The sequence below is a fragment of the Phacochoerus africanus genome, chromosome 15 (genome assembly GCF_016906955.1).
Source record: "Phacochoerus africanus isolate WHEZ1 chromosome 15, ROS_Pafr_v1, whole genome shotgun sequence".
Lineage (NCBI taxonomy): Eukaryota > Metazoa > Chordata > Mammalia > Artiodactyla > Suidae > Phacochoerus > Phacochoerus africanus.
The window spans coordinates 58,533,254-58,546,559 of NC_062558.1; the positions used below are offsets into that span (position 1 = coordinate 58,533,254).

At 55.5% G+C, this 13,306-nt stretch overlaps 1 protein-coding gene across 1 annotated transcript in view; it reads left to right on the forward strand.

Moving 5' to 3' along the window:
• LOC125116958 (pecanex-like protein 2) overlaps window positions 1–13,306 on the forward strand; it is a 267,908-nt gene extending 254,602 nt beyond the window's left edge. Inside the window, exons 29-33 of the mRNA XM_047762658.1 lie at window positions 176–406; window positions 1,110–1,384; window positions 2,084–2,268; window positions 10,587–11,035; window positions 12,355–13,306. Of these exons, the coding sequence (XP_047618614.1) occupies window positions 176–406; window positions 1,110–1,384; window positions 2,084–2,268; window positions 10,587–11,035; window positions 12,355–12,516 (1,302 nt within the window). The 3' untranslated portion in view covers window positions 12,517–13,306. The remainder of the gene's footprint in view (window positions 1–175; window positions 407–1,109; window positions 1,385–2,083; window positions 2,269–10,586; window positions 11,036–12,354) is intronic.

The following is a 13,306-nucleotide window of genomic DNA, read 5'->3' on the forward strand; positions in this document are numbered from 1 at the left end:
CGCTGGGATGTCGAGATGGCCCCCATCCACCCTGGGAGACCTGAGATCTGGAGGTAGATGTGGCCTTGAGGCCGCCGCCTCCCCCGCCCCCCAGCCCTGTCTCGTTGCCATGTGCACCCCTGCCCAGGGACCAACTCTCCAGGCCTCCTGACCACAGATGGACTGCCTCCCGCAGGACCAGTTCACTTGCCCAGACGAGTATGAAGACCCGGCTGTGCTCTATGAGGCCATCCAGTCCTTTGAAAGGAAAGTGGTGATCTGCCACGAGGGTGACCCTGCCTGGCGGGGCGCCGTGCTGGCCAACAAGGAGGAGCTGCTGACCCTGCGGCATGTGGTGGATGAGGGCGCAGACGAGTACAAGGTCATCATGCTCCACAGAAGCTTCCTGAGCTTCAAGGTGATCAAGGTACGGCAGCCACTTTTCCCGGCGGGCGGAATGTGGGAAGAAATGGGACAGGTTGGCCCCTGTGCTGGTGTCCACACAATCTGGACGTAATAAACTTTGGCCAGCATGCGGGGGGCGGGGGCAGGCTGTACATCTCTGTTAGAGCCACTTCCTGCCCAGAGAGCCGATGCAGAGGTGAGTCTTTTGACAAGATGTCCTTTGACTAGACTCACGTGTAGCTGAGGATCTAGCTTATTATATCATTATTGTTTTTTGGCCACACCCTCGGCGTGTGGAAGTTCCCCAGGGCAAGGATCCAGTGCCAGATGCAGTTGCAACTTATGCCACAGCTGCAGCAACACCAGATCTTTAACCCACCGCACTGCAAAGGAACTTCCTCGCTTATTCTTCAAGACTTTGAAATTCTCTAAAATTCCAGACCTCCCTTTCATGACCTGTTCCTGGACCCAAGAACTCTCTTTGCAGAGATTTTCCTTTTCACAGAGCTTCAGACCAACCGGCTGAAACAGAGCCTTACTCTGTTCTTATTTGATCTGTTTCCCCATAAAAAGAGCATCACATCCACCTTGCAGGGCTGTCATTCCGACTTGACCCATGAAAGCTTTGGGCCAAAAAGCTTTCTGGGTATCAGGTATTCAGATCCAGGGCCAACATCCAGCAGCCGGGCCATCTGCTCCTCTCCCCGTGTTCTCCTACCCCGCAGGTGAACAGGGAGTGTGTCCGAGGACTGTGGGCGGGGCAGCAGCAAGAGCTCATCTTCCTCCGCAACCGTAACCCTGAGCGCGGCAGCATCCAGAACAACAAGCAGGTCCTCCGAAACCTAATTAATTCCTCCTGTGACCAGCCCCTGGGCTACCCCATGTACGTCTCCCCGCTAACCACATCCTACCTAGGGACCCACAGGCAGCTGAAGAGCGTGTGGAGCGGACCCGTCACTTGGGATGGCATCAGGGCATGGTTCCGAACCAAGTGGTTAAGGTGGGTGTTCGCAGCCCACGCGGGCTTTGTCTGGAGGCGGGCTGGGGAGGGGCTGGAGCTCCGGGTCTTCTGGATGGAATTTCACCCTCCATTCCTGTTATCTTCTGTGATTAAACCTCCCCGCCCACGTGTCCGCCGACCCATAGTTGGTTTCAACAAGCAGCCTCCGGTGATGGTTCCGGGGGAACCTTGGCAGAGTCTGTCTCCCTCCGGCTGCCGCGGGCTGAGACTTGGGCTTGAGTCCTGGTAGAACGGCTGGGCCTGTGGGTCTCTGGGAGTCACTGTTGCACGTCTGCGGCTGCGAACCTGCCTGAAGGCCCCTGCCCCGCCCCTCCGTCTCGCCAACACTCACTTGGCATCCCATTGTCTTCTTACCCGGTTATAACAACGTCCCTAGTTGGTTGGAAGGAATTCTAAGGTGTTTTGCCTGAATCCGGCAGAGCTCCTTGTGGAGGCTCAAAGCTGAGGATTCCTGTGAGAGGTGGAGCCTGCAGCTTCTCCATCCAGATGCCGTGTATTCATTTATCCAACACTGAGGTTTGGGGAATAGTCGCCCCCGCTCTCCACCTGCCTCCCAGGTGCACTGCTCACCTGTAGAGCGTGGTCTGCCATCCTGATTTGGACATGGATGTGGTGGGGCGATGAGGGGAATTAGAAACGTTTTGGTGAAGAACCCTGAAGCTTTTCTCCGTGTCCCAGGATGCGGAAGGAGTGTGATGCGGGAACGCAGGGCGCTGGCCACATTGAGGATGTGGACGGAGGGGGCGCTTGGCCCTCAGGCGGCAGCAGTGCCCCCAGTGGTGAGAGCCGGGAGAGCAGCTCAGAACAGCCCAGAAAGGAAGGGGCCCGCCACTGGTCGCCCTGTGAAGGGCCACGGAGGGCAGGTGGGTGCAGCGGGGCCTCGTGGTTACTGATGTAGCCTCCTTTGGTCCAGCCGGCCAACACTGTTGGATAGGTTGTCATTCTAACCTGAGAGCCCTTTCATGCAGGAAAAATCAGTATTGGGCCAAAGGACTCCCCAAATATATTGACTCTTATAGGTTCTACTTAGAACTCTCTCTGTCTTAGATTCAGTGTTTATCTTTTATCTGTCTGTCTGGCCATTACCTCAGCCGGCCATCCGTCTGTCTGTCCATCGGTCCAGTGGTCACTCCCTTCCATTCCATCTCTCACTCACTCAGTGACCACTGGGTGGTGTTCCCCTGTGTGGTGGCGCCTCTGTCCTATGAGTTGATCCGCCCCCTCCAAGTGTGTTGGCGAGGCAGCCAGGTGACTGCATCCTCTGCCTGCTCTGCTGCTGTCACCTGCCTCCACTTACACCTGACATTTCAGAGCAGAAGGAAAGAGAAGGGAGGTAGCAGAAGGGAATGCAGGAGGTGGCTTGGTCCAAGTTTGGGCTGAGTGTCAAGTTTAAAATCACATTTAAACTAAGGCCCAACTAGTTTGGCTCAACCAGTTGGGTGTCGTTCCACTATCCCACTCCACTGGGAGAAGGGGGCTGGGTTAGAAAAGGCAACCCATGGGAGTTCCCGTCGTGGCGCAGTGGTTAACGAATCCGACTAGGAGCCATGAGGTTGCGGGTTCGGTCCCTGCCCTTGCTCAGTGGGGTAACGATCCGGCGTTGCCATGAGCTGTGGTGTAGGTTGCAGACGCGGCTCGGATCCCGCGTTGCTGTGGCTCTGGCGTAGGCCGGTGGCTACAGCTCCGATTCAACCTCTAGCCTGGGAACCTCCATATGCCGCGGGAGGGGCCCAAGAAATAGCAACAACAACAACAAAAGACAAAAAAAAAAAGAAAGAAAAGGCAACCCTGGGAGTTCCCATCGTGGCTCAGCGAAAACAAATCTGACTAGCATCGGGAAGAAGCAGGTTCAATCCCTGGCCTCATTCAGGTTCAATCCCCTGCTCATTCAGAAGCAGGTTCAATCCCTGGCCTCATTCCCGGTGTTGCCGTGAGCTGTGGTGTAGGTCGCAGATGTGGCTCGGATCTGGCTTTGCTGTGGCTCTGGCATGGGCCTGCTGCTGTAGCTCCGATTTGACCCCTAGCCTGGGAACCTCCATATGCTGAGGCTATGGCCCTAAAAAGACAAAAACAAAACAACAACGGAAAAAGAAAAAAGAAAAGGTGACTCTGAGGGGCCTTTTCAAAGGACTGGATGGCCTCGTAGAGCATGGCTGGGTCTTCATACTTGTTTGGGCAAGTGAACTGGTCCTGCGGGAGGCAGTACGTCTGTGGTCAGGAGGCCCGGAGAGCTGGTTCCTGGGCTGGTGTGCACATGGCAACGAGGCTGGGGGTCCTCAAGGCCACATCTACCTCCAGATCTCAGGTCCCCCAGAATGGATGGAGGCCACCTCGTCATCCTGACACCCCGGCGGGGCTCTTTCCAGGCCCTGCCAGTGCTGGCATGGCTGCGCTTGTGAACAAGGGAAGAGGCATCTCATGGAGTCAGAGCTGGTCCGGGACGCCTGCATCCTGCTCTCGAAAAGCCTGTGCCCCCTCCAGCCAGACCCTGCCTCCCCCGTACCCGGATCCAGCCTCTCTAGTTCAGACCAGTCACTTGGACAGAAATGCCGAACACTCAGGCATTTCTCCATTCAGAAACTACCCTGCGTTTCCCCATCTAGAAAATCACATCTGTGCCTGGGCAGGGGGAGGGGTAGGGGCAAAGAACAGATACATGTCCTTCCCTGTGCTGGAGAGGCTGACGATCTGGGGAAAGAAGAGGCTGCTGTGCGTTCCCAGGGGGGCGTTACTCTGGCCACTGCACCCTCCCCCCACTCCCCCGCAGAGGCTCAGAGAGCTGGCAGGGGACCCCCTGTGCCCTTCCCCACCCCAAACAGAGGGCGAGCCTCCCTCAGTCAGTGTCGGGCAGCCCTGCCAACCGCCCTGATCATAAACCTCTTTCCCGCACACCAGCCACGGTGCTGGTACATTCTGACTCAGGACATCCTCCTGTTGAATCATGGCTTCCCGGATCCCTCAGAACAAACCCGTGTTCCTTTGCTAGGGAGCTGCAGCAAAGCACCGCAAACTAAGTGGCTGTGACAAGATCCAGGCATCAGCCCCACTGCTACCTCCTGAGGCCATGACGGACAGTCTGGCGCAGGCATCTCTGGGGGCTTTGTGGGTGGTCTTGGATGTCCCTCATCTTGTAGGGGCTCATCCTGACCTCTGCCTTCGTCTTCACAGGGCGTTCTTCCTGTGTACGTGCCTGTGTCCCAATGTCCCCTTTGATGAGGACACCAGTTGTATCGCATGAGGCCACCCTACTCCAGGATGACCCTGTCTTAACTAATCACACCTGCAATAGCCCTATGTCCAAATAAGGTCACGTCCTGAGGCTTTAAGATTAGGACTTCAGTGTAGGAACTGGGGGGGCATAGGCAACGGGGCCCTCACCTGTCCTGCAGGGCCCCCTGTGATCCACATCCCCCTCCAGCTGGCTCCCTTGCCACCCCTCACCCACGCTCAGCCCCCCCTCCTCCAGGCCTCTGCAGCTGCTGCTTCCTCTGGCAGGACATGCCTCTCCCAGCCTGGGCTCAGCCTCTGTGTCGCTGTGTCAGCCCGTGTGTATCAGGGCCAGTGAGCCGTGCTCCTGCACCAGGACAGCCAAGCGAGCTATGCAGGGAAGCCGGGAGGAGAACAGGGGGCGGGCCTCAATTCCTCAGGGCTGGGGACAGGAATGCACATGGACATGCCAGCCCACTGTCCCCCCACAGCCACGCCCAACCAGGGCCTGTGCGTGGGTGGACCCCCTTGTCTGCATGTCCATGCCCCATCCTCACCCTGCCCGCTGCTCCCTGCCTCGCCTCAGGCCTCAGGGCACAACCTGTGAAGGCCCAAGGCCCACCCTGGGGGCGGAGCTTGGGGAAAGGTCTGCGGAGGCTTCGGATCCTGTAGGGTCTTCTGGAGATGAGAGTGTGGGGGAGCAGGCCAGCGCGTCCCTTGTGTCCACAGCCTTCTGGCCCTGTGGGGAGAGATGAGCAGAGCTGGACCCCCTGAAGTGCTGGGCTAAGGTGTGCTGACGCCGCCTGAGTGGATGGTCCACACCCCCTACTCAGCCGCCCCCTCTAGGGCTTCACTAGGGGTGGGGCTGTCAGGCGTTTGGTCACAGGAGGCCCAGGTGAGGCTCACATGCAGCCAGCCTTCGACGATCACAGCCAAGAGTGAAGAGTCAGCAGCTGCTGGTCGGCTTGTCCTTGTAGCCCAAGCCCCCTGTAGAACCCCACAGGGCTTCAGCTTCATGCTCTCCTAGTGATGCCATGGGGGCGGGGCGCTGGCCACAGCAAGTGGTTCTGGTCCTGGGAAGAAAGGGGCCCCAAAGGGCATTTGCCTGTCTCCTACCCCCACAAAGGAGGACCATGCCTTGGTCCCCAAAGGCTCTCCCTAGAGCATCCAGGCGGCTCCGCATGCAGCCTGGCTGGTCCGCTGAGGGATGCAAGAGAGACCACCTTTCAGATCATCAGGCTTAGGTCCCTGAGGGGGCCAGTGGATCCTGGGGGTGGGGGGGCAGAGATGGTCCCTCCTGCCCTGCCTGGCATCCTCCTGCCTCAGCAGCTGCTGGGGCTCCATCCTGCCTGAGGGCTCACGGGGGAGGCATCCCCAAATCTTCCCAGGGGAGCCTCATGGCAGGTGGCATAAGCTGAACACACTTTCTGGGGGGTAGGTGGACAGGGCTGGTGTCCAGATCTGCCTTCAAAAGAATGACACACGTGAGGCAGTTTGCTTGAAACTAGGACTCCCAGGCCCACCTCTAAACAGCAGGGGGAGGAGTTCCCTTCATGGCGCAGTGGTTAATGAATCTGACTAGGAACCATGAATTTGTGGGTTCGATCCTTGGCCTTGCTCAGTGGGTTAAGGATCCGGTGTTGCCGTGAGCTGTGGTGTAGGTTGCAGACACGGCTCAGATCCTGAGTTGCTGTGGCTCTAGCATAGGCCGGTGGCTACAGCTCCAATTAGACTCCTAAGCCTGGGAACCTCCATATGCCACAGGAGCGGCCCAGAAAAGGCAAAAAAAGACAATAAATAAATAAATAAACAAATAAACAAACAGCAGGGGGATCTGGGGACATCCAGGGCACAACGGCCCTGGGAGACATCCAGAAAGGCCCAAAGTTGGGAAAGAGACAGCCTGCCTCCCCTACACCAGGACACAGACACCTCCTCCTGCCCCCAGAAAACTGAAATGTCCCCTTTTTTACTATCAATGGTTCTAATGGCCAAAGTGAGGAAGTGACCCACCCAAGTTGTCTGGGGTTAACTCTGTTCCCACTCAGGAACTTAAGACACTCTGGGTTCCAGGGACAGGTGAGTTTTGCAGGTTGGGCCCTCGTTGGCCCATCAGCATGTCCTGGGCTGAGCCTGCAGAAAGGATGCTGTCCGAGAGGCAGGGTGGAGGTGGAGGATGGAAGGTGGTAATTTGAACAGTTAGGACCCCTGTGCTCTGCCCCAAGGGAGGGAGTCCCCGGCGCGGAGGTGGATGACCTGACTCTCCTGCCAGGGCAGGACTGAGAAGCCCAGCCAAGTAGCAGTGACGGAGACATGGGAATCAAATTCCAAGCACAGGGATCTTGTTTTACTCACAGCACCCCAGGCTCAATGCCCATAACTGGGGTCCCCACCGCTCCCTCGATTCCTTGGTCCCTGCCTCAGTTCCCAGCTGAGTAACCCAATCCTGGCCCTTGCCAGACACCCAAAGGACTGGGGTCCCAGGTGGCCATGCTGAGCGTGGCTGCCCTTCAGGCCTGGCTGGCATGCCCTCACGCCTGGTGATTGGGCACTCACTGGGCAGCCCCAGCCATGGCCTAACAACCCAGTCTTGCTGGAAGGGGACAGGCCTGCCGGTGGAGGCCAGTGGCCTGCTTGCTGAGAGCAGTTAGGAATTCATGTCTGTTATGAAGCCCGAGGTGGACAGGAAGACTGCGCCGTTTACTAGTTAAGATTTGTACCAGCTTTCAGATAATAATCCAAGATGAAGGCGTTGTACCAAGACAATGAACCAAGGAAGGTGATTCATGTGGATTTCAACCCAAGTTCTAAGGAGATTTCCCCTAGAAACACTCATAATTTGGTAATGAAGTAATTGCAAAGTTAAGCTATAAAATAATGATCCCAAGTAGCATAAATGCATTTAGCCTGGTTTCTTACTTGTTCCATTTGCAAAAGTAATTTAAAAAAAAAAGAGTGACCCCCCCCCCAAAAAAAAAACCTAAGGAAATCTGAAGCAGTGAGATGGGGGGAGTGGTCAGCCCTTCTTGAATAGAATACAGACACTCCCCTCTGACACACAGATGTGCTTTGTCCCTGCGTGACTGGAATTAACTGGGACATTCCCCCATCAAGCCCCGGTGGTCGATGCAGCATCAAAATCACTGTCATGCAGATGAATGTGGAGAATTTGGGAGCAGCAATCAGCGTTAGAGTATAAATCACACACAGATGTTTGGCCTTGCCAGACTCTGAATAAACTAACAGATAGCCATCTCTGGTCTTAATTCTGATTCGTCAGGCTCCCCTTCTCCCTTCTCTACCTTCCTCTAAAGAATAACATACTCAGCTCTTGAGCAGGGACCATTCAGATGGTCCCCACCCAGGGGGAGCCCTGGGCCTAGGGGTGTGGGGGCTGCTGTACTCACCCAGGAACCTGTAAGCTGCATCTTGGCACATGGGGGTTGTGGGGGGGGGGGAATGCTGATTTCTCAGCAGACAGGCGTTGAGGGGAGGGAGCCAGGTGGGAGCCCCAGAACCCTCTGGAAAGGAGACCCCACATCACAGCAGGCACATTGCACTAGGAGGGTCTGTGTGAGGCCGAGGGGCCCTTTTAGCCAGTCAGCTGCCCCTGGGAGGGGCAGGGCTGGTCCGTATTAACATTTCCCTAAGGAGTTGGCTCCCCTAGACAAGCATTTCAGAAAATCACCGGATACACAGTTAAAAATTAGGGCACTTGGGAGTTCCCGCTGTGGCACAATCAGCAGCACCACTGTAGCTCTGGGACGCAGGTTCGATCCCCGGCCTGGCACAGTGGGTTAAGGATCCTGTGTTGCTGCAGCTGCGGCATAGATCACAACAGTGGCTCGGACCTGATCCCTGGTCTGGGAACTCCATGTGCCTTGGGCGGCCAAAAAAGAAAAAAAAAAAACTTGTTAAAAAATAATAATAATTTGGGCACCTGGGGGGGAGGTGACAGCCATTGGGGGTACCACCCTGCAGTCCTCTCTATTTTTTAATTTTTTTCTGATTTCATGTCACTGTAGCCACTCCAGGGGACATGCCAATAAAGCAATTAGTAGCACTGTGATGTCTCTAGCTGCCCCCTTCAAAATAATATTTTAAAATTAGTCCCAATGATTATTGAGAGGCTTAAGCTAAGGAATCGAGTGTTCTAGCAAGCGCCAGGACCAAAATCCCTGGGCAGTCCAACACGTGGGTCAAAAACAGCCTAGGTTTTTTGTTTGTTTGTTTGTTTGTTTGTTTGTTTTTGTCTTTTTGCCATTTCTTGGGCCTCTCCCGTGGCATATGGAGGTTCCCAGGCTAGGGGTCTGATCGGAGCTGTAGCCGCCGGCCGACGCCAGAACCACAGCAACACAGGATCTGAGCCAAGTCTGCAACCTACACCACAGCTCACGGCAATGCCGGATCCTTAACCCACAAGGCCAGGGGTCGAACCATCAACCTCATGGTTCCTAGTCAGATTCGTTAACCATTGAGCCACGGTGGGAACTCCAATGGCCTAGTTTTGACAGGTCTCAGCAAGAGGGACCCTGAGGGGAGGGACCGCTGGCAAAAGGGAACTGCGAGCCACTCCAACCCACCGGGGGTCCTGATAGATGTGGAACGCGGGCTGCGCATGCCTGCGCAGGGCCGCTGAGGGCTTCCTCTCAGAGACCTTGATCTGGAGGGAAGACTTTGCTAGAGAAAAAGGCCTCAGCTTGGGGTTCAAGCCTTCCCTCCCCCCCCTCCCCCCGCCTTTGAAGGCACTTAAAAATCATACCAACTTGCATGTTTGACCTTTATCACTTCCTATAAGAGGAGCCCAGGAGGAGCTGAGGCAGGAACAAGATGGGATTAGCTTGATGATGCCATGTCGTGGGTTTGTTCAGGATGGAGGCAGCCAGGGATGCAGGACTTTGGTGCTAAAGCAGGACAGGCCTAAGCAAACCAGACGGACCCACCCCCGCCCTGGGTCAGCCCTTCAGGTCTCAGGCCTCAGTGGAGCCCAGCACTGGGCCCCCAGGCCTCCACCCCAGCCCAGAAGGTTGGGGGCCCTGAGGCCCAGCAAAGCAGGCCTCCCACCTCACCACACACACATGGACACTGGCAGCCACCTGCAGTGGCAACATAGCAACCTGGTCTGTCTTCTTCTTTTTTTTTTTTGTCTTTTGTCTTTTTGTTGTTGTTGTTGTTGCTATTTCTTGGGCCACTCCCGCGGCATATGGAGGTTCCCAGGCTAGGGGTTGAATCGGAGCCATAGCCACCGGCCTAGGCCAGAGCCACAGCAACGCGGGATCCGAGCCGCGTCTGCAACCTACAGCACAGCTCACGGCAACGCCGGATCCTTAACCCACTGAGCAAGGCCAGGGACCGAACCCGCAACCTCATGGTTCCTAGTCGGATTCATTAACCACTGCGCCACGACGGGAACTCCTGGTCTGTCTTCTTCTTCCTCTTTTTCTTCCTTCTTTCTCTCCTTCCTCTTTCTTTCTTTCTTTTCTTTTTCTTTCCCTTTCTTCCTTTTTTTCCTCTTTCTTTCTCTTCTTCTTTCTTCCTTTCTTTCTTTAGTTACTTTGCTTTCTTTTCTCTCTTTCCTTTTCTTTTTTCTTTTTCTCCCCTTTTCTTTCTTGTTCTTTTCTTTCTCTTTCTCTCTCTCCTTTCTGTCTTTCTTGCTTTAGTTTCCCTTTTGAGAAAGCTCTGATTGACTACATAAGTGACTTCTGAATGCCCCTGCTGTTCTCTTCTTGCCCCTTAATTCCCGCTCTGATGTTTGTGTTTTATTTTTATACTGGAGTGTGACTGGTTTACAGTGTGTGAGCTTCAGGTGCACAGCACAGTGACTCAGTTACACATGCGTATGTAGATACATGCGTATCTGTTTTCCTTGTCAGATTCTTGCCCCACATGGGTTATCACAGAACATCGAGTCGAGCTCCCTGGGTTCTGCACCAGGCCCCTGTCACTCCCTGCCTCGCTCTGCTCTTCTTCACAGGCAGGAGGAAAGGCAGGAGTCAGTCGGTCCAGGCCCATAGGGCCTTAAGCCAAACGCCGCCTGCCCCGCGCTCGGCCGGCCCTGTGGTGGACAGCCACCCGGCCTTCCTGCAGACGTCCACGTCAGTCCACGAGCTGGCCCAGCGGCTCTCAGGCAGCCGGCTATCCCTGCGCACCTCGGCGGCATCCCTGCACTCCCAGCCCCCACCCGTCATCACCACCGGCCACCTGAGCGTCCGTGAGCGGGCCGAGGCCCTGCTCCGGTCCAGCCTGGGCTCGTCCACCAGCTCCACCCTGAGTTTCCTCTTTGGCAAGAGGAGCTTCTCGAGTGCCCTGGTCATTTCTGGACTCTCTGCCGCAGAGGGGGGCAACACCAGTGACACCCAGTCATCCAGCAGCGTCAACATCACCATGGGCCCCTCGGCCAGGGCCACCAGCCAGCCCACCAGGGTAAGGGATTTGGCGCGGTTGGGAGGGGACTCCTGGCCTGATGGCCCCGCCCTCTTGCCTGCAGGCGCCCATCCCCTCCCCACAGGGGCCCCAGGTCATCAGACAGGAGGCAGTTGGGCTGCCTCTGAAGCCAACAGGATGCATGGAACCTGTCCTGTGGGGAATAACGTTGTTGGAGGAAGCCAGACGCCAGAGCCCCCTCACCCTTCGCCCGGGATGTGGGGGGCTTGCTCTCCATGGGTCCAGGCAGCAGGAGCACATCTTGTTCCCTTCTCTTTGCATGTTCCTCTGGCCTGAGCAAGAGGAAACTACTGTAGTTAGTTTCCTAAATAAGCACTGTAGTTAGATTTTCATGGGTTCCTGGCCACCAGATTTAAACGCAAAGCTGCCGAGATGGTTTTCTAATTTTACCTATTTAAAAGTTAGAAAAAGAGCGTTTTGAAGTTTCTGTTGTGGCTTGGTGGGTTAAGAACCCGATATAGTGTCTGTGAGGATACGGGTGTGATCCCTGGCCTCGCTCAGTGGGTTAAGTATCTGGCATTGCCATGACTGTGGCATAGGTCCCAGCTACAGCTCTGATTGCACCCCTAACCCAGGAACTTCCATATGCCATGGGTGCAGCTGTTTAAAAAAAAAAAAAAAGGAGTTTCCATCATGGCTCAGCGATTAATGAGCCTGGCTAGCATCCATGAGGATGCAGCTTCAATCCCTGCCCTCGCTCAGTGGGTTAAGGATCTGGCATTGCCATGAGCTGTCATGTAGGCCACAGATGTGGCTTGGATCTGGTGTTGCTGTGGCTCTGGCATAGGCCAGTGGCTATAGCTCTGATTGGATCCCTAGCCTGGGAACCTCCACATGTGTGCAGTTCTGGGATTCTGGAAAATTGTCTTTCCCTCTCTCCAACCAGCATGGCTGGGTCCTTGGGACTATAGGCAGGCAGAATAAAAAGCCCTCTGCAGTACTACCTTCTGGGGTCCAACCTGCAGGACTTGGCATTTGTGCAGGGCTAAGTGTGTATGAAGTGATGTTGATCCAAACCCAGGAAATGCAGGCTCACAAGTGACATTTTACCCAAGGTCATCTCTTTCCAGATTCCCTGAGAAAAGCCTCCCTGTGTGCAGCACCCTCCACTCTGAGCACCCTGGCTCAGGCTTCACATCCTCAAGGGCCCCTTTGGTCCTCTGTAACTGGGCCTGACCCTCTGTCCGCAGGTTCCTGCCACATGGCGGGCGAGTCCCTACAGCAGTGGGGGTGGTGGGTCAGACAGACAGTCAGCCCTGCTGAGCCATCACTTGTTGCTTCTCTCGTCTCTTTGGAAGCACTTCTCTGAGCCGTGTGAACCCACAGAGACCACGGAGCAGGGGCCACTTGGAGACCGCCCTCTGGCTGAGAGCCTGGGAGTGATGTGCAGAAGAGCAAGCCAGGAGGACATGGGCCTGGATGACACGGCCTCCCAGCAGAGTGCTTCCGATGAGCAGTAGTGGCGCTGGGGCTGGAGGAGCCATGCGGTTGGGTGGAGAGATGGAACCCCCCACGGTGTCTCCCCGGAGCTCCCCAAACCTAACAGAGCAAAGCCTGCAAGCCAGGAGACCCGTCCTGTGGGAGTTGAGAGCATGTAGAAAACACAAGAACTTGATCTCAGGTTGCTGAAAGATATCTCACGGGATGACGACAAACCTTGACACCACATGCCTCCCTCCCGCCTCCCATGGCCCCAGAGTGGTGGGGCACGGGAGGCACAATTACCAGAACTGGAAAATTCAAACAAAAGCCATGTAACATCTTAAGACAACTCAAGTAGAGCACATACATAACGCCTTCTGCCCTGATGACGAGACAGCTGCATGTTCCACGATCGGCATTTTACACGTCACTGTTACCGTGACCGTCAGCGGACAGCAGCGTGCATCACACCGCCAGCTGGTCCAATCCACATATAGAGAAAAATCACACTTTATAATATTTATGCAGATGTTAAGTATAAACCAGTGACAGCTTTACTGTGCGAAACGTGATAACGCATGCAGTCACGTCCAAAGCATCCTGGGAAAGGAGCCGACGGTCCTCAGCCATGTGAGTGCAGAGATCAAGGCAGGCGCGTGGAGGGCCAACTGGAATGATGCTCACTGCAGCCACAGCCACTTCCTGCAGGAAGCCAGGCCCTGTCTCGCCTCGCGCTCCTGTGTGCTTGCTTTCAAGCCACACCGTCCTTATGGTGTCACAGAACACACGCACATGCCTTTGTTTTTGGAATTAAAATGTTTATAATTA